Genomic DNA, 21,545 nt, shown 5'->3' on the forward strand with positions numbered 1-21,545 from the left:
CACTGCCCATCCAGCAGCTAAAGGTGCTGGAAAGTGGAGGTTGTCATCTTCTAGTTTGGGCAGGATAATTTATCTGCCTCTTGTGCATGCTGAACGAGAGAGGGCACCTGGGTGTGTTAATCAGCGTAGCTGTGCTGCCACAACACAGCAGAGATTGTAAATCTAAACCCGAAGTCTCCTTTAGGCTCTGGTTTGAGCACTTTCTTAGAAACTGGCCTTGAGCTAGTCCTCTCACACAGGTGGATTCCTTCTAACTGAAGAAGGAATTCATTAGGCTTTAGCTTTAATTCAAAAGTCTGTTTCTTAGATGAGATGTTTCATTTACACCAGCACACATTTTCAGATTGAGGTAAATTTGGCTTTCAAAAGGTTAGAGTTTTGAGAAGTTTTCCTGGTGTGTTGGGTGAGTATAGCAGAGAAAATTAAATTCTTGCAAAACTTACCATAAAGAAGTCTCATCTCCATCAACAACTCTAGTTAGAGCTGGACATCCCATCTGCTCAGCTGGGTAATGCCATCTGTTGGAAAATAAAGCCAAAATTATGAGGGGAAGAGTGGAAGGTCTTTCATGTGTGCACACATTATATTAACATATGGTGAGTTAGAACATAGGAGAGTCTAGTGAGGTGAACTGCTCTGAGTGATCTTTTCACTTAGAGAAAAGAGATGTTTGTTAGATTTCACATGTTGCTCTCAGTTCAGATTGGGAAAGACATTTCTTAGCAGCATATAATAGATTTAAATAGTCCAATGCTAAATTCAGTTTAATGGTTCCAGAGGGATTGAATTCAAAGGGAACTCCTGATTTTTTTCCCTGTGACAGTCAAATACCATAGTCTATCACCTTGAGACATTTTCCCTTTGAAGCTGTGTTGGGGTCAACAGAGATAATTTTTGTTACCAGTCACAATCCAGACTGCAGAATCCATAGCTTTTGATCATGTTTCTCCCTAAACACTGAACCATAAGTATGTGGGTCCTATGAATGTGTTGCATGTAGCAGATTCATAGGCCACTTGCAGATATTTGGACTAATAAAGGTAGGGGATGTCACAAAGTCAAAGAATGAAATAACAAGTTTTAATGTATTTTGGTCATTAGAATTGCCCCCTTTACCATGATCTCATATGGTATAAGCTTGTGTGCTAGAGCTACAGATATTGATGGCAGCATATGCTGGTGTGTGTTTTCTAGCCAAATAATTTTCCTGCCCTCTGTGTTAAAATGATAGTTGTTTGTTTTCCTGTGTGCCTTTCCTCTAATTGCACATAACATCATTCACCAGATCAGAAACTGTAAGAGGACAAATTCCACCTTTCCTCTCTTCACGTAAGCACTATATTTCTACCTCCTTCAACTTGTTTCTTTCCCTTCATCATTCATCATATTTTTTTTCCTCCTACACTCCTTGTTCCTTCCACTGCACCTGGCTACTCTAACACTGTATGTGGCTCTGCTAGTATTGATCTAACAGTTGTTTTTTTTTCCTTTTCTTCCTGATCTGTGTGCATTGCTTTGGAGTGATTGCTATCAATTTCATAGGATTGTCCTTGTTTTAATGTTCACATTAAATCACCTGTGACTGTACCTGTCTGCCATGTTCAGTTTTTTTACTTAAGAGACATGTTTCCAAGTGAGCCAAATAGGGTAATGAACAAAAGGCATGTATAATTTGGAATGGGAACATTTTTTGTATTTAAAGGAGAACCTGAATTATTTTCATTTATTCATATATCTGAAAATCTCAGTAATGAGCAATATGAACGGGTTCTTCACATCTTGTTTTTCCCATTCATTCTTGACTCAGAACTGAGATACTGTGGTTTCTATAATTTCTCTTTTTCATCCACAGACAATCAAATTCTCCTCCCCCTATCCGACGACGGCCAACCTGGAGTAGGTCATCTTTGGTACGTGCCACTGTGAGGTCTTTAAGAATATCTATACCATTTCTGATGAGATGAGGCATTGTATAAGATGAACTACTTTCTAAATTTCAAATAAGCCCATTAACTCACTTCTTGTTGGCAATGTGATTGGAATGAGTTTCAAGAGTGTGACTGCCCAGATTGATTAACTGGATAATATCACCAGTGAGTAGTAAAAATTGCAGTCTTCAAGGCATTGTATTTTTACTTGCCCTTTAAAAATTGAGCATTTTTTCTGCTGCATTGAGGTTATTTCAATATGTAGAGAAAATAATTCTCTAGAAAGAATTTTAAATGTCTTGTGCTCTATGCATCAAATCTAGTCATTATAAAGTGTTGCATTTCACATTTCTTCAATCCTCATGTTTTTTTATAAGGACTATTTACAATTTAGCAGCTTCTTAGGTTAAGACTCTATTTTATGTGTGGAGTTACTGTTAATTTAAGTTAAACTATTAGAATCAGCATTGTGATTCAGAGTTTTTCTTAAATGGTTTTTATTTCTATTCAGCTAATCCCCAGAAACACTATGAATCTGACAAAACTGGGTAATTTTTTCCTGAAATATTTACAAAAAAAAAAAAGTCATGTGTGAGTGTTTTTTTTTTCTCCCATCTGTTCTAAAGAAAATGTTTTTTTTTTTTGGTTAAGTTTTAATGTCTAGCATGTCAATATTTCTTAATCTTATTTCTGTAGCAGTAGCATTGCTGGTTCCTTGGACAGAGAGCAATATTATCTCCAAGCAGGTTGCCAGTTTTCATGTGTGGTATAGGTTATACCTTCTTTGTAGATCTTTCCAGATTGAAAAGTCCATTACCTTATTGCTGCATGGCAGAAAGCTGATGTGGGCAAGTGTTTTCTTGACATTTCCCCACAGTGTGGTTACAGTTTGTGAAAATGTTCCAAAATTAGGCTTAAGCAGATACTGATTTTAGGATAGCTTTGTCCTTGCAGATTTCAACACAGGTTATTTTCCTGTGTCTGTGTATACAATCCATTATATATAAAAGTTGCACTCTCTGTTTTCCGGGCAGGAAAGCTGCTGTAGCTGCCTCGAGATTTCTTTGTCCTTCCATTGTTAAGATGTTTCTAAGGTATCATGATGCAATACACAGGCTGTGTATAGCATTCTCTGTGGCATATTTACAGTATTTTTGGTACTTATGAGTTAGAACGCTGGAAATTACTATGCAAAACTGAAGGTGAAAAAATGAATGGTGCTTTGAATTTTTATGCTACAGCCTCTGTTATATCATGAGTGGAAAAAGTGAACTGCTTTCGAAATTATATATGAAAAATGGAAATCCGCTCTTTCAAAAGAAAAAACAAATTGTGCTGCCACTTTGTTGTAAACATAAGCATGCAACAAGCTTTAAATCCCCAAAGTCTCGGGAAGATCAAGAGGAAGAATGTGGGCTCATCAATTGAGAAGTGTACTGGGCTGCTGATTGCTCACGGTGAACTTTCAGCTGCCTTTTTCATAATTGCTCTGTTAACTTGTTGGAACAGTTCTCTTTGGGAAGAAAAAAAAAAGCCTCCTGACTGTTGTCTGAACTGCACATACCTTCATACACCTACCTATTCATTTGTCTTGTGTAGCAATAAATCAGTAGGCAGAAATGGGAAGTGAAGTGGAATCTTTGGGGTGAGGCTCTGCCACTTCACTAGGGATCATGTTCTTTACTTTCAGATCAAGACCCTTTATATGGTTTTGGCATGGTTTCTGCTGTCTCTTTTTCCTGTCAGACCACCCAGCAATGTTGGTTTTCCAGAAAAAAACCCTCAGTGTAGGAGATCTTAATATAATGGTATGTTTAATTACCTGATTTCTAAAAAAAATCCAAGTCATCATTAAGTTAGATATTGTTGTTCTTCAGAACCCAGGGTTCTCTTTTTTCAAAGGAGGCAGATGGGTCTTAGAAATACAAATTCCAGACTTCTTGCCGATACCTTTCATAATATCTATCACAAAGAAAACTGCTCTGGTTTGTGCAGTCTTAGTAGAAGTCACTCCTCTTTCCTTGCACTTTTCCTCTGCCCTCCATTTGTTAGGCTTTCCAGCATCTCAGTTAGTTCCAGCCTCAGCTTCTCTACTAAAATTGTCGACAGCAGTCTCCTTGGCCCAGGTTGTTCAGTGAGACTAAGGTTTTATACCTTTGGAAGTAATTCTTGTAGCAAAAATATTTCTTGTTGTTTTCCAGTTCTGGCTTTAACACAGCTATTTTATATGCAAGAATTCATACTGAGCTCAGTATCTTTGATTCTCATTCCTTCTCACCATTTACATGGAAAATGTAAATCTTACCCCTTCCCTACCCTCCTCTTTGCTAGCAAACTTGCTTGGTGCTCATTTGGTGCATGTGCACGCAAAGGCAGATTATGTGGGTTTTTTTGCCTTGGGCATCCACAGTATTCCTTAATAGTCTGAGCTACATGAATCAGCCTGGATGAAAAGCCCTTATTCTGCTGCTAAGGAAGGCACATTCATGAGACAGGAGTGCCTTCCTTGTCTTTCTGCTTACTTCATATATTGAAATATGTTTTCATAAACTTGGTCAGTGACACCAGACAGGCCATAGCAGTGCAGGTGGCAAAGCAGAATTGCAAAACATGTTGGTTTACCAAGGGACAAAGCTGGGGAATATGGTGTCAGCACTGATTTATTTTCTGTAACTGATCCTACTGATTTAATGCTGAATCGTTCCTTCTGAGATTTGCATTTAAAAAATTCTTTCAGTGCAGATTATTGGAGTAAACTCGAATTCCTTGTCTAAAGAATTCAATGTTTGTGTAATTTGCAGAGTTATTTTAAGTCCTTATGTAGTCTTATTGTGTGAATAACAGTGTCCTTGAATTTGTTCCATGTCTACTTTTGTCCTCATTAGGTGTCTGTTTTGTTTGGGTTTAATTCTTCAAGGGCAAGGGCTTTTAATAAAAATGTGAAGAATTTTAAAAGAGTTGAAATTGTGGATGTTGTTTACTGAAGTGGTTGTGCTTAAAGGAGTCTTAACTGGTCAGTTTTGGGCTCTGTAATAAAATTTAGCAAGCAATTTACAAAAAGTTATTCTCTGTTCTATAAGGAGCTGCCAAGATGTGTTTTTGGCTGGGTAAGAAAGAGCAATATTTAGTGGAAAGGGCACAGAACCATTTTTCCTGTTTCAGTTGCAAAAATTGTAGTAAAAGAAGTCCTAATGCTTTTTTATTTCCTTGTGCTTTTATTTCAGCCAAGACAACATCCTTTTATACTGCCTCCTATGCATGTCCAGTGTGGAGAACACTACACTGAAACACATAATTCACAAGGTACTTAGAGCATATATTTTCCCTTTAATGTACTTCAATTTTATGTGTATGCAAAGCTCCTAACCTTATATCTAGATTTATAATGCCATCAAATGGGAGCTGCTGCTGCAGGAAACTAGCAGTTTTATAGTTAATGTTGCAGTAAGTCTTCTGTTTGAAGGCCAATTTCAGTTTTCAAATTTCCCTAAAATATCTGTGTATGATTATATGGACCTTAACCTTGGTATTCCAGTTCAGTGAGCTGAAAAAATAATTTCTAAAGGGAGTATGATGGCTGTACTCAAAGGCAGTGCCAGCTGGGGCCAGGGAGAGAAACCGAGTGAGGGAAAAGGAGACAGCAAAAAGCTTTTACTGTAAGAGAAGTCATAATGTCCTGTCCATGAAGCTGTATCTGTAGACAACCTTTTCTGCTGATTTTTCACCACCACCTGCATTGTTAGCCTTACAGACACAAGGAGGACTATTTTCACGCCCATGTTTGACAAATAAATTCTTTAAGAGGTTGTGCCAGGTTACTTTGATCAAGTCTGGGAATGGAGCCCAGCCCCTAAACAGCTTGAGTCTCACACCCTTAACCACCCCACCTTTTGGGATACACGTAGCCAGGTCTGCTAGGCTGCTGTTCTTTGCAATTCATGAGAGGTACAGCTGAAGTATTCTCACCAGCAGAGGAACTCTCAATCAATACCTCACCCGTTAGTGTTCTGGGTTGTAGGGTCTGACTAGTTTTAAGGTAGAAGATGGGAAGTTTTGAAAGGAGCCATTTAGTAGAGTACCTTGCATACAGTAAGATTGACTTAGTGGTACTACTATTGTACTGTGAAGGTAAAGCTGTGAAGAATATTCTCAAATTTAGAATTGTAAAATTCCCTTAGTTTTACAACAGACTTTTCTATATTTTCAAAGAACTAGCTGATTTCAGAGTTTGGGAAGCTATTACTCTTTTCTTACAGGATTTTCAGCAAGGACAGTCTTGCAGTAAAGTTGTGATCCAGTATATGATCTTTACTGTTGATTTCCTCTCAGGGCATTGCTGAAGTATTTAAAATTCTGTAGTGCATCTGCATGGTGGTTTGTTGTTTGGGTTTTTTTTTCTTTTTTTTTTTTTTTTCCTGAGCTTTGATCACCCAAATGTGTCTTACTTCAGATCCTCAAAACTGTTGATTGGTCTAAAGTCGGATTTCCAATTTCACAGTCCTCTGCTACTCTGAATCTCAGACAGCTATGTATCAACAGAAGAGACAAGAGCATTTTTCAGGTTAACCATATGCTTGCAGCGCTGGAGGTTTATGGTGTCAGCATCAGTGAACCCTCTCACCATGCTAAGGGAGGAGATGCCCCTTTATTCTTCCTTGCCACCTCAGGCAAAAACACTTCCTGTCTTTCTCCTTTCATGTTTCCCACAAGGTCTGAACTACTACCATGTTTTGCTAAATGCTGAGTATGTTTACGTTGGTAGCTTTCCTCAGTTCTATTTTGATGGCTCAAGGATGCTCCCAAGACCAGACATTCCCTGCACTTGTGCAGTAAACTGTCTCTGTACTCAATGGTGCAGAGTGCATTTGAAGTTTTGTTAGCAGCTAATAAGTCCTTGTGGGTTAAAATTGTCAACATTTCTCTCCCTACTCTACACAGATAGCATTTTCCATGGAAATGAAGAAACTTTCTACTGTAGGTCTCAGACCAGTTTGGATAGGTGTCCAATGGACTTCAGCTACTTGAATGGTAATGGACCCAACGGGAGTGTATGCAGTGCCCACAGCATGAACTCCCTCAATCGCTCACAGAACTTCGTCCAGGCATCTCCAATGTCCTCAAATCTGAGCATCCCGGGAAGTGACATCATGAGAGCAGATTATATCCCCAGCCACAGACACAGTGCAATCATCGTCCCGTCTTACAGGCCAACTCCAGATTATGAAACTGTCATGAGGCAAATGAAGAGAGGGGTGATCCAGATGGACAGCCAAAGCCAGTCTTTGAGGAATCTCAATATTGGAAACACACATGCTTACAACCAGCCAGAGGACCTAGTTTACAGCCAGCCTGAGATTCGAGAGAGGCACCCTTACACGATCACCTACGGGCCCCAGGGGGGTGGCTATAACAAGCCTGTGGCCCCGTCTGACCAAATGAACCCTAACAACGCTGCTCAGAATAAGACGGCAGCCAGCGCCATATCCCACACGGTCAGCACCCCAGAACTGGCCAACATGCAGCTGCAGAGCAGCCAGAGCTACAACACCACCCACATGCTCAAGAACTATCTCTTCAGACCCCCGCCTCCGTACCCGCGCCCGCGCCCCGCCACCAGCACGCCCGACCTGGCCAGCCACCGGCACAAGTACGTCAGCGGCAGCAGCCCCGACTTGGTCACGCGTAAGGTCCAGCTCTCGGTGAAAACCTTCCAGGAGGACAGCTCGCCGGTGGTGCGCCAGTCGCTGCAGGAGGTCAGCGAGCCCCTCATGGCCGTGAAGCATCACGCGGCGGTGAACAAGCGCCACAGCCTGGAGGTCATCAGCAATATGGTGCGCGGGATAGAAGCCATGGCCTTAAAAACCTTAAACGCCCCTCTGCCGCGCAGGAACACTTTGCGGGAGCAGGTGCAGCCGGAAGAGTCGGTCCAGATGGGGCACGAAGTTCAGCAAGTCCCTCACTACCACCACAAAAAGACGTTTTCTGATGCCACAATGCTGATACACAGCAGTGAAAGCGAAGAGGAAGAAGAAACGCAGGAATCTGTGTCTCGGATAGCAGCCCTCCATGAGAACATGGAGTACAGCGCTCAGCTGCAAGCTGCCTTGGCTAGAATACCAAATAAACCTCCTCCAGAGTATCCTGGGCCTCGTAAAAGTGTCAGCAATGGAGCACTGAGGCAGGACCACGTTAGCATTTCTGTGGCTGTAGCCAGGGCCAAGGCCATGAGGCCGGGGCCTTCCAAAGCCATCAGTGTCTCTCGAACTGATCAAGTGGCAATAAATGGGTCTTCACTGGGGCCCTCTATCTCGGAGCCTGACCTCACCAGTGTGAAGGAGCGGGTCAAGAAAGAGCCGGTCAAGGAAAGGCCTGTGTCTGAAATGTTTTCTATCGAGGACAGCATTATAGAAAGAGAGATCATGATGAGGGTAAGTGCCTTCCTCTGTTGTGGTGGCTTCTTCAAAATTAGCAATCACACAGGTCAACTTCCATCCCAAAAAACTGTTGGGTCAGTAAACTGCAGGGGAACATGTGGGTGGGAAGCTGTGGATTTGCTTAAAGCTGGGAAATGTGATATTAAGTGCCACATACAATTTGGTTTTGCGGGCTGTCACGGGGGCTGATCCCATGCACTGCTTGGGCTTGTTTGTTGCCTCAGCTGTGGCTCTTTGGCTGCTGGCCAGACCTGTGTCTGACCCAGCTGAGGATGCCACCGCCCTGGCAGCAGTGCTGGCTGGAGATGGGTGGATGGCAGGGCGGGCACCTAGGGATGAGGAGGCTGATGGCAAAGCCCCCCTTGGTGGCTGCTTCCCTTTAGGATTTGAGGGCAGGGCGAGTCTGGAATGCGTTTGCCGAGATGGGTGGGAGGTTGAGTTTTTGGCACTGGTGTTTTATTCGTTTGCAAGGGTGTCAGGTGAAGTATCACATAACATAATGGCAACTCAGGATTTTGTTGAAATGATATTTAATTCCCTTCCTGTCACTTTATGTAATGTAGTTCTCTGAATAAAACCCTGGTAGCCCTAGAATATGGATTGTCGGTTTCGCCAGTAACTGAGGAACCGGATATCTAAATAGAGAAGCAGCAGATGTAGAGGCTGTGTGGTTGAGCATTTGGATTGTTTATTTTGTTAAAAATGCACTCAAGTATGAGAAGCAGAGTTCTGTTAAACTTGCAACAAATATAAAATAAGAAGTATTTAAAGGCAATGACAGAAATATGAGGGATGCCCTTAGTGACCTACATATACACCTGGTGTAGTGCTGTGAGCAGTGCAACTGCAGTCACAGAAACCTAAGTGTATGCTGTAGTTCTCATTTTCAGCACTGTCTGAAACCAAAACCATTCCTGAAAGAAATTAATAAAGCACCTAAATGGTCCAAAGCAGAAAAGAGTTTGTAGTGTACTAGATCAATGACTCGCTAGATTTAAATATTACTGTATATTCTAAGAAATGTTCTAAACATGTCCAATGCTGTTCTTGTCCATTGGGCATCCTTATGCTGGTGTAAATCTTAGTAATACAACCTGAGCTACTAAATTGCAACATGGAGACTGATTTTAGTCTTTGACAATTCCTAAACTTTAAATGTAAAATATAAAGTAGAAAGGAAAAAAGGGAAGGGGTAGCCTTAGCATTAAGTTATTAAGGTGGTTTCAGCCTAGATCAGGAATTTTGACATGTGTGGACCTTGTTTTTGTCACATGAATCAGGTGTTATATTAATGGTAATTTGGTGACCTTGATCTGTTAAGCACAGACTTTCTTCTGTTTCACTTTTGAATTAGTAAAAATGATAGATTTCCCAAACAAAGGAAAAATACTTGCATTTTCCTGCCTTCTCAAAGTATAAAAAGAAGAGTGGTTTTGAATGTTTGTATTTTTGCTTAGTGCTCTGGAGGAACCCAGTGGTGAGGAAAAAGCTCACAAACTTTTGAATAATCAAGGCATATCCATATATCTGATGGCATTCAGGTTCCATCATGTGTTTCTAGGAGCTGAGCTTGGCCCATCTGGTGACCACAGTTTCCATATGTGTGCTGAGAACCAGGCACCCCTTCTGTTTACCCCTCCTTCCAAATCCAGCAGAAAGAGCTCTTAAGGAAATGGAATAAAATATTCCTAATTTGGGCACTTCTGGAGATGCTCTGTCTTTTTTGATGCTTCAACTCCCAGTGTCATAAGGAGGAGGCAGCAGGATGAATTTAAAATTCATGCTCTGGTTCTCTATGTCATACCATAATATGATTCATGAATATGATAAATAATATCCCTCCCTGGCTGCTATTGCATTCAGTTTCTGGGACATGCAAGCTCAGTTTTTAGTGCAGAATATATCACGGGTGCTGTTTGAATCACCATAAAAGCTAAGTGCATCAGAAGACTTCTCATTTTAAGCATTATCATCACAGAAGAGAAACAATGGCCTGTGTTTTAGTGTTTGTTGTTATAGATTGAAATTATTGCTTTTCAAAAGATGCCCCAGGTATCTTGGCCTTGGGAGTGCTACTTTAACGTAACAGGGTGATGCTTTGTGCATCCTGCATCCAGAATAATGTCTGCAGGAAAATGCTTGCAATTGTATTTGTGTGTCTTTTGATGGCATGTAAACTGTATTACATGCTGGGATTGCTTCTTTGAAATTAAAATTCTGTGCTCATGTAGGAGCAGGCCTTTGAGGAATAACAGGAAGAATAGAGGTTGTATTTGAATTTACGATGCTAATGGTGATCATCTGCATTCCTTGGCCAGAGAGTTGCAGATTTTGGAGATTAAAAAAACATTCCAGCATTTTACTGGCATTATAAATAATCACACAGAGATGAAAACGTGCCTTTTCTTGCCAAAAGAATCTAGAAAAGCAGAAGATGGCAGGCCTGGAGGCCCAGAAGAGGCCCTTGATGTTGGCAGCACTGAACGGACTCTCAGTTGCTAGGGTTCCAGTGCCGGAGGACAGCCAGGATGAAGTCACCAAGGTGCCAATGGATGAGAGGGTAAGATGGAGCTTCACAAAATGTTGCTTGTTCTCTTTGTTCCCAGCAGCATGAAGCATTTAAAATACTAAAATCTGATTTAAAATGTGAAAAAAATGTCTCATATAAGTTTTCAGAGCCATTAATGCAAAAGGGCTGTGGCTAACACTGGTATGTCTTTGGTATGTCTTTGAATGGTATGTCTTTGAATGCAGGAAAAATCAAATGTCTTGAACATTTACTGAAGTCAGTGAAAATGGAGGCTGTTCTGTTTCACCTGACTGTACAAGATCAATCTGTAAATCTAACATTTTGCACATTTTTTCACTTGATCGGGTGAACTTCTGCAGTGCTTACCCACAGAAACTGTTTTTCATGTTCTGATACAGATAAGGAGTTTGGTTAATGACTCTAATGGGATTAAATTTAAAAAAAAAGAAGTTGTTTGCCTCCTGATGTTTGCACACACGGGGTGTGTGTGTGTGCATGGAATTTCAGATACTAAAAACAGTTGCTGTGTTAAGATTTGAGAAGCAAATTTGCAAAGAATCATTCTGGTTTTCTAGATAGAAATTTGCAGGGAGTAGAACTTCACCTCCACCTTGTCTGTATGTAGGGTTGTGTTCAACCACATGCATTGCATCCTTGTGAATTAGGCAATATTTTGAAAATGTGGGCCATATCACATTTCTTGCAGTAGGATCTTCCTGGAAAGAAATAAAAATATCTGTTATGTTGCAATCATATATTCATACTGAAATTCTTACTGAGCCAAGATTATTTAGTACAGGTTTGCCTTTTATGCTATCAGTCTTCAAAAATGTGGAGGGGGAATGTAAAACTGTAAAATTTGCCAGTGGTTTAACTTGGTAGAAGTAAGTGTGTCATATTTCTTCAGATAACTGCAGGAGGGGTGAGTGAGAGAATGCTATGGCTGCGTATTGGAATTCAAAGAATGGATGGATGGGTCTAGTGGTAAATGTTCTTCCCAGAAGCATTAATGGGTTGGTGCTCCTTTCTCTTAAATCCTAGTGCAAAATCTTGAAGAGGAAGCTGGAGGAGGGGATGGTGTTTACAGAATACGAGCAGATTCCAAAGAAAAAGGCAGATGGGATCTTCACCACTGCTGCCCTCCCTGAAAACACGGAGCGCAACCGCGTCAGGGAGGTCGTTCCTTATGAGGAGAACCGAGTGGAGCTGGTGCCGACCAAAGAAAACAATACAGGCTACATCAATGCTTCACACATAAAGGTAAAAGCTTGCTCGAGTTTAGCTTGGCAAATGAAGGTGTGCTAAAGCCTTATTTGCATTTCTGACTGCACAGCAGCCTCTTCTGGAGCTGTACCCCTGGAGCTTCTGAAAAGGTTTAAGAGGTAACATTATACCGTTTTGTGTCACCATGGGCATCTATAAAGTCTCCTATCAACTAACATGCATACGTTGATTTAACTGCTGGAGACTGGGAAGTCATTTTGGAGAGGCAGCCTGACTTTTTTGTGCCCACCTCTGTCAGCTTGTTGTGGAATGACTCCACTGGTTTATGTAGAAAGAGGTGCCATTTTTCTCAAACCTCATGAGAATGCATTAGATCAGCCCCAGTATCTGCAGTGTGATAAAGCATGTTTTAAAGTATACACTGACCTTACAAGAAAGATCCCTGCATCTCCGACTGGAAACTGCATTGAACTTCCATATTTCAAATTATGTTTTGAACAAGAAACTTCAGATTTTGTGTTAATTCAATATAGAAATAGAAATATAAGCTGACTGTTTTAACAAGCATGATCAGTTTTAACAGTGAACTATGCTCTAGTGACTGCAGATGCTTGTTTTTCTTTAAGCTTTCAGCAGTATTTGCAAAGTCCTCTGTTGGCTTTTACTGTACCCTGAGAGAAGTAACAGAAATCCTCTGCATCAGATGACAGATTCTTTTGTAAGAGAGGGTTTTCTGTTTTGTCATTGTCAAAATCCAAATTAATAAGAAATAATTCAAAAATAATGAATAAAACATCCTGTTAAATTAATATTTTCCTTGAGTAAAAGCCTTTTAAATTTTAAAGAGACTTGCTGGCCTTCGCTATGATTTACAGTGTTAAATCCTGGTGATTCAAATCTGAATTTTATATTTGAATAATTTCTGAACCAAGATCCTGGCAGTTTGTCATTTTTCTGCATAGCCTGGTAGGAAGCACATACTGAGTTTTTATATAATCAGACATTGCTATGATGATAAATTTCTGAGCCCCAAATTTTCTACCTACAAAGTAGGTGGAGAAAAAGAAGATACTCCTAAATGATGCTATTTTCCCTGGCTAGTTTTGAGCCCACATTTTATCTTGTGTGTTGCTGTTGGACACAGCCACATCTCATGTCCATGGAGCACCCAGGGCCAGGCAGCAGTGCTTTGATGCCTGACAGAGGGCCTTGGCAGGGTTTCCCTCCTGCACTTGGAGCAGTGCTTTCAGAAGCCAAGCAGATGTGCTTTTGCTTAGAAGGTGAAATTGCATCTGTGAAATTTACCTCAGCAGCACAGTGTGTGCCTGTGTTTTCAGCCCAATATTTAATTTTTAATTTCCTGCAGCTAGGGCATTAGAATGCAGTAAACATTCCAGGCATCCCATTCCCTTCAGACTATTTATGGGCCTTTCATGTCATGTGCCAGGAGGCTCGGACCAGAAGTCAGTAGACAAAGAAAACTCCTCTGACATCCTGATGGGATCCATGCCTGGAGGATTCCAGCTCCCACTGCTTGGTCTGCAAGCCCCACAGTTTAACAATAATTCTCTGCTTATTTACCATGGATCATTGCTGTTAAGATACAAGGATCATAATTGTAATTAAATTTATGGATAAAGCACAAAGGTTCTTACGAGCACTTCATCTGACCGACTGTGTCAGCTCAGTATTGACTTGAAAAGCTCAGTATTGATTTAAAAAGTCAGTACTGACTTAAAGTGTCACTGTACTACCACCCGTGGCTGCAGACCATCAGTACAAGTGCAGGCTGCTGCTTAGGGATGTGCAGTTTATATTAATTCTCATCTAGTACAAGAACTTAAGAAGTCTTCCAGCCTTGGTCTTGCTGTTTTTAGCCATCATTCAAAAAAGAAAATGCTGCATAGTATGAAATAAAGAAAAGGAGCTGTTGTACAGGGTCCAACAGTTTTCAGTAAAGTGAGAAACTTGTTATTGTACAAAAATGATGTTATTTATAGGTGTAAAACCCCAAGCATTCCAGATTAATAAGCAGTTGTTTGATGAATAAATGAATTTATTTTATTATTTCTGAGAATGTTTTCAAAGACCTCAAACACGGTATGTGGTTGAACCTGTCAGAGTTATTGATTGTTCCTCATAGTGTTGTCTGCCAGTACATTGATATTTATGGATGTGTCAGCATTTTTGTTGTAAATCTTCTTCTCTGGGATTTATAACTTTGGGAGAAGTGGCTCTGGGCTAATAAGCAGAACTAGGAGACCTTAGTCTGAGAAGGAAAAGTATTTCAACTTTCCAAAATAATGAGTTTGTCTGGTTCTTCTGGTAAGCATATTTTTGAAGTGATATGTAGTAGTTCTAAAAGCACTTCAGATTTTTACCTAAAATGTTAGAAAAAAGATTTTGTAAGCCTTCTCTGATGCATAGCAAGTTATGTGTCATAAAATTATGATTTTTTTAGTACACAAGTGATTTTTTTTTAAAACTGCCTCTGTCAGTTAAACAAAGCAGTGTTTTATACTAGCTAACTGCAAGGTAATGCTGGCTCTGTTCAGGGCACTTCAGAATTTGCAGTCTGTAAATCTGTGTGTTAATGCTTCAAAAAGAATTTCATTACCTGTCATGCAAATACACAAATACTTCTGTAAGATGTGGTTGGTAAACCAGTTGTGTATTGGAAAATAGATTTACATGACTACAGCTTTGGGTAATTTTAAATTTCTCATGGTGTTTGAAAGACATCTGATGTACTGAATTTACTCTATGGTAGTTTTCAGGTTCTGAACTGAAAAACCCAAGGTGAGTAAAATGCACAGATTTTTTTTATTTGGTTGGTTGTTGGGTTGTTTTGTTTGGTTTTTTTTCGTCTATATGATCCAGATGCAATGGCAAGAAAGAAGGCATTTAGACCAAAGCTTTATGGTTATGGGCATCAAGACAGGACATGGAAGCACTGAAGGTTTTGTTAGATTTGCCCTTATAAAAAGGATGATATTTGTTCACAGTATTTTTTCAAAAGTAGAAGAACAAAGAAGTAAAAATTTCACTGTAGTTTCTTTTGTTGAAAAGGCAGTTCTGGCACAGACACTGCTGAGAATTCAGGCACTGAGTGGTTGTTTCTTTTTCCCTTCCTCCCAGGTGACTGTAGGTGGAGAGGAGTGGCACTACATTGCTACTCAAGGGCCCCTGCCACACACATGCCATGACTTCTGGCAGATGGTGTGGGAACAGGGGGTGAATGTTATAGCCATGGTCACAGCTGAAGAGGTATGTGAAATCACAGAATCATTCTTTCTGATGTGAGCCAATCTGTTGTTATCATCACTTCCCACTCCAGTAACCTGTTTTTTCTATCAACATCCCCTTTTCCTCTGGCTCTGTTTGAACATATGCCTGTACTGCTCTCATACTATACTTCCTAACTTCCTGACACTCAGTTTGGCAAATGCTGAAGTGAAACAAGCAGGAGCCCTCCTTCTCTCTGCTTGGGCCAAGCCAAACAAAGATGTTTCCATTGGAATGTGAGAGCACTGAACTTGCTCCTGGTTAAAATGACAGAGATTTCCACCCCATCCAAGGCCAGTTCTGTATACCCTCACTCTTATCAGCTGAAAAGAAAACAGAAGCTGTTGTTTCCATAGAAGTGTCCGTGTTAAAAAAAAAAAAAAAAAAGGCAAAAAAATCCCCAAACAAAAGCACCCCACAACTTTTTATTCTTATGCCAAGCAAAACAGTTATTCCTATTGTAATCCAAGAACTATGTGCTATGTTGTAAAAACTGGCACATGTTGTTAACTAACACCGCATTCGGCTTCATGCCTGAATGTTTGCTTTCAGCAAACACAGGGAGTAGCAGAGCACATCAAGTCACTATCCAGTTCCCAAGGCTGATCAAGAACAGACACTTAAAAGCTGCTGAAGAGATTCTCCTAATTAAAAGAGTGTCTTCCCCAAGAGGAGAATATTTACCAAGGTGTTTTAGGTATAAGCTGTCTTTTGTCATGAGACAAGAGTCTTTAAGTAGTTTTACACTTAAAAATATTACATAGCTGAGAGGCTTAAGTTTTAATGGGTATTTTCTTAACTTTGTGGGATGTTCCTTACTCTTTTAGTACTTGGTTTATCAGGAGAGTTTTATGCCCTTTGTTTGTAGAGAATTATAATTGCAGAAACTAATGACTTTTTGACTTGTTTTTTTTTTTTTTTTAATCAAGGAGGGAGGAAGAAGTAAGAGCCATCGTTACTGGCCTAAACTGGGCTCTAAGCACAGCTCAGCCACTTATGGGAAGTTCAAGGTGACAACCAAGTTCCGCACAGACTCTGGCTGCTTTGCAACTACCGGTCTGAAGGTCAAGCATCTTCTCTCGGGACAAGAGAGGACAGTGTGGCATTTGCAGTATACTGACTGGCCAGACCATGGGTGTCCAGAAGAAGTCCAAGGCTTTTTATGTAAGATTCCTTTATTTTGCATGATGCATCAAGAAAAAGATTGCTCACACTGGATTCAGTTCACTGTTAGAGCTGGGACTGATATCAAGTGGTTGTTGTGATGTACACAGGCCTCAACTAGGTTATACTTTGCTGTAATTTGGAGATAAAAAAACGTGGTATTCCACAGGTAGGGGCTAAGGTGATTAGCAGGAGGAAAAATCCAAGGCAGCAGCACTGCCAAAACTCAGGAAATTTTAGATAATACAGGATACTTCTGCTAGCTGATCTGACAGTGTAACTTACTGCCATTTCCCAACTACTTAATGAATGCAGGAGATAATAGGCTGTACACAAATGTGATTAGAAAGGTCTGGGTGAGAGAGTATTAGTTGCTATCGAAATAAAGTGCATCTCCTCCAGATTTTCTGTTTGCAAAAGAGCAGAGACCTCTATCACACATGCAGTAAGTCTGAACTCCCTTGTAACCACATGTACCTGGGCAATGCTTAAGGGCCTCCCCAATTACATACGGTCCTGGTTCATGCTTTTCTGAAAATACAGCAATGATATTCATCTGTAATGTGTCAATAACACTTCCTGATTCTTGGCAAGTAATAAGTACTCCCATATTAAGTAATAGGAATTCAACTATTATTTAAAATACATCTCTGGCACTACAGTAGGGAATTATGCAGAAATCTTTAAATTACCACTGAAGGAGTCTGCACATGGTACACTGATGTGTTGGAGATGTCTGTTGTCTTAGTTCCTGAAAACTTTGCAGCAGCAGTGTCTCTCTGTGGCAGCTAAGTCCTCTCTCAGGAAGATCCATTAGTTCTACTTCAGTCTTGCCACAGCTACAGTCCTTTAGTGATGCATTCTCCTTTGCCTGGTACAAGCTGGATGTAAACAGTGAATCCTCCTTTCCCCAGGTCTGTCACCAAGGCAAAAAAAAAAAAAATACTACCTTTCAGCTTCAGCAAAGGAGTACCAAAGAAGCTGTCTTCAAGGAAAAACTATTGCCCAATTCCTTGTTTGCTTCATAATTTGTCACTCCTACCAACCCCTGTAGCTGTGGTTGGGCATGGCAGTAATTGGAACCTGATTGTCCCCATTTCCTCTCTCTCATTGTTTGCCACCACTTAGGGTCCCATTTCCCTGTGTGCATTGAAATGCAGCTTTTCTGATGTTGGTAGGCCTCCAGCCCCATCCTGCCTGTGGGGAGAGGATGGCTGGAGCTGCAGTGCCCTGACACCAAGTGTCAGAGCAGGAGAGTTCAGCCCAGGTCTCACTTCCCACTTGGAGTGCTGGGACGCCAAGTGAGCTTCCAGCATGTGAGGTTCTCAGCGTGGTCTGACAGCAGGATGTGTTGAATGATGCTGGGGCAGCCACAGAAGACAGCTGTTCCTGAGTCCCTAGCTTTCTGCAAATGGCTTCAGGGAAAACAAAGCAGTGATCTCCCAGAAGGGCTTCTAGCTATTGAGAAACAAACCATGAGCAGAGGCAGGGGGGGCAGATTCTGTTAGAGTCTAGAAGGGAGAAGGAAGAGAGGAAACAGGGCAGATGGACCCTTGCTTCCCATGTGATACTGGCTTTGACAGGCAGTAGTTTCAATGGGACTTAGCTGTTGTTTTGATCCCAGCCTGTTAATAGCAGGAATTGCTGTAAGTAATGTCTAGAATCATCTGCTTAGGGGACCTGGAGATTTGCAAGGGGGAAAACAGAATTTAATTTTTTAAAAGAACTATTTAATTTAAAGGAGCAGACTCCCAAGTATTAATTGACACCCAGCTGGTACTTGCTGGATGCAGTGCTCTTCAGTACACCCTGGCCAAGATAATTATTATGTTGTAAAAAATGTAAATTATTGCCACTTTGACAGAGAACAACTTTTCCACACTCTTTTCCACTCCCCACCTAATTTTTACATTTAGACATGTAGATGTTTGCAACCTTGCCTGCTTTCTCCTCTTGCAGCTTACTTGGAGGAGATCCAGTCGGTGCGTCGGCACACCAACAGCGTGCTGGACAGCAGCAACACCTGCAACCCTCCCATCGTGGTGCACTGCAGCGCAGGGGTGGGCAGGACTGGAGTGGTCATCCTAACAGAGCTCATGATTTGCTGCTTGGAGCATAATGAAGTAAGTCAGCTTCCTTTCAAACCCTGAGCTCGTCCCTTGGCTAACTGGCTACATTCCTGAGGTTGAAATTAAAAGGCATTGAAGTGCTTTCTTTCTGTTATCTGTGTGAGCAAGACAAGGACCTTAAATGTGACAGCAGAGATTCTCCATGGCAGGTTACTTGCTGTAGTTTTCTGTATAGTTGATATAATTTTTTTTATTAGAATTATTTTAGTATATTCAAAGTTAGGGCTTTCTTCCCTCTTTTAAGAATTTAGTCTAATCCATACTTGTATTTAATGAAAAAACTACAACAGTGTGTTTACAAGCACTGCCTGAGAGAGGCTAGAGAATAATGTCCTTGCTCTTTTAACTGAAGTTTTCTGCTCTCTAAATTCTCTCCTTGGGCTTCTCCCTCTCTCTTGTAATCTCACCTGGAATGAAACTTAACTGTGTTTTAAGAATAAGTGTATTTATGTATTCCTGTGGGGAATAGGGCTTTAGGCTTTGCAGCCAGCATTATAAGCAGCAGAGTCTGGGGTCATGAACAAGTACCCAGTAGACCAACCATGGGTAACAACTTCATTTTCATCTATCACTGGGAAACTGTCTATAAAGAACATTCTTGACTTGACTAACAATGTGCCACACAGTTTTCATGACAACTGTGGAAACCAGGGATTTCTGTTGCCAAAGGAAATGCTCAAAGACCAAAGCTTCTTGTAGAGATAAGAATGCTGCAAGAGTAAGAAATAAAAATAAATCATCTGCCCCTTCCAATAATCTGCCACTGGGTGAGTTCAGGGAAGACTGAGGACTCCAGCAGATCATCATTCTGGAGTTACAAGACCCCTAAAGATCCTGGGCTCAGATCAGAAGGGACAAATCTCCATCTCTGCTTCGGCCTTACTGAAGGTGAAGCTATCCTGTAGATATGTGTCACAGGTGACACTTTGTTCTTTTGCTTTTTATTTGGGGGAGAAAGGGAAAAGAGGAGGTATCCTGGCCAAGAAAGGGCCCACAGGAATGTGCCTTGGGAATCCAGCAGCCTCCCAGTGCTGACTGCTGCTCAGTAGCTGCTCCAGTGTGGGGCATTGGCTCCAAATCTTGACCCTGCTTGACTTTCCTTATGCACTGATGCATGGAAGTGACTGATTCTGTTGTTCACATAGCAGCCACAAAATTTCTGCATGCCAGAGGAAAGCTGGAGAGTTAAAAGAGCCATCCTGAATTGCTTGTGAGCATCAGTGTAGCTGTGTGTGCTTTACAGCACTCTCTGCATGTTCACAGAAGCAAAGTCCAAGGGTTGTGCAACAGGGTCTGGCCACCTCTGTTTACAGAAGTCAGTCTGTGGTTTACTGAAGTCACCCACTAGGCAAAGAGTAGCTTTGGCACCTCAACATTTAAGCATGGGGGTGAGCCTTGGTATCATTCATATGAGTTTTCATCAACTTCACTAGGACCTGGTGGTAGTGCTCAATAATAAGGGATTTCTCTGATGTCCCTTAATTAAAGCATTCTTTTGTCTTGATTAATAATGAAAATCATCATTAACAATAAATACAATTTTCATTAAGGCCTTTGTTTCTCTAGATTGTACCAAGTTAATGTTTTTGGCTTGTTAAAACCTAATTAAAAAAAAATATTTAAAATCTTGACAGTATGTTTTCAGTTTGTGATAGATTCTGCACAGGGGGCTTCCTTTTCATTTGTTTATTTTGTACTTTCGTTTTGCTGAAATAAAATTACTTATAACTTAAAATATTTTAGTCTTAGGAACTGGTTTTCACAGAAGTGTCCTAGCAAGAAAATGCATTAACATGTTAGCAGTGAAGAAAAATCATGAGGGGGTTTGAAAATTTTGATAAAGAACATTTTGGAAAGCCTGCAGCAGTACTGGAACGAAAAGCAGAGCTCTTGAGCCTAAGGTTTCAGGTTCAGATAAAAAGCCATGTTTAATCAAATTCTATACAGCTTCAGTCACTGTGGCTTCTGGGCAATGGCTGGTTGAGTCTAAAGCTGTATCTCATTGCAAGGATAGAGTTTCAGTAACTGCTGCATGGCAAGTAAATGTCACATCATTACATCCTTACTGCTGTAGACACATAGTACGAGAAAGTAATTGAGAACCTGCTCTATCAACTTTTAGTCCAGACTTGGCACTGGGACATTAACTCATAATTGCATCTACAGCATGCTTTCACATGGGAGATTTTCAGTTTGGGAGGCAGAAATAAATAGCATTTTTGTTTGTTCTGTTTGGAAGTGCCTTAGCAAAGCATTAGGTGTATATTTTTCTCTTTTTTTTTTTTTCTTTTTTTTTTTTTTTCCTTTTTTTTTTTTTTTTCCTTTTTTTTTTTGGACATGTACATTGTAATGAAGGTGAATTTAAGGATTCTCCTTACCTGGAATCAAATACTAAGCTGGCTATAAATAGTGAGACTGAATAGGCGGGATGGGGTTTTCTTCCATTTCTGAGATAAAGCAAAGCCATCTCCATTTTGAGGAAGTGCATGGATCACTGTGTGCCCACTAAAAGCTAATGAAAAAGCTGAGAGAGGAACATTATGTGCAGGTCAAGGCTGGCCTGCATTTTTGTTGCAGTTGTTCAGGTGAGATCAGGTTCCACATGACTCTGCTCAGCAAGAACCATTTCATAAGCATCTGAGTCCACAGGGAGGCCTTCTGCAAGTTAGCCAAGTTAACTGGAAAGAGCTTCCATTTTTCTTTGCACCTGTTTGATAATAATATGACATTAATCATCTCAAATATTTACACTTGTTGACTCTCTAGAGATGTCCTTTTATAACAGCTTGTTGGGGTATGTAGCAGAATATTTGGCCTTGTTTTCAGAAAGTGATAGCCTATGAGTTAATAC

General features: G+C 40.7%; 1 protein-coding gene across 3 annotated transcripts in view; it reads left to right on the plus strand.

Moving 5' to 3' along the window:
• Positions 1 to 21,545, plus strand: part of PTPN14 (protein tyrosine phosphatase non-receptor type 14) — a 109,932-nt gene that overhangs the window by 81,584 nt on the left and 6,803 nt on the right. For all 3 annotated transcript variants that reach the window (XM_021547594.2, XM_021547595.3, XM_077781883.1), the window contains exons 11-18: positions 1,853 to 1,910; positions 5,153 to 5,231; positions 6,867 to 8,356; positions 10,779 to 10,922; positions 11,934 to 12,152; positions 15,255 to 15,383; positions 16,331 to 16,565; positions 18,525 to 18,688. In XM_021547594.2, coding sequence (XP_021403269.1) covers positions 1,853 to 1,910; positions 5,153 to 5,231; positions 6,867 to 8,356; positions 10,779 to 10,922; positions 11,934 to 12,152; positions 15,255 to 15,383; positions 16,331 to 16,565; positions 18,525 to 18,688 — 2,518 coding nt within the window. The remainder of the gene's footprint in view (positions 1 to 1,852; positions 1,911 to 5,152; positions 5,232 to 6,866; positions 8,357 to 10,778; positions 10,923 to 11,933; positions 12,153 to 15,254; positions 15,384 to 16,330; positions 16,566 to 18,524; positions 18,689 to 21,545) is intronic.

Source organism: Lonchura striata, chromosome 3 (genome assembly GCF_046129695.1).
Source record: "Lonchura striata isolate bLonStr1 chromosome 3, bLonStr1.mat, whole genome shotgun sequence".
NCBI classification, from domain to species: domain Eukaryota; kingdom Metazoa; phylum Chordata; class Aves; order Passeriformes; family Estrildidae; genus Lonchura; species Lonchura striata.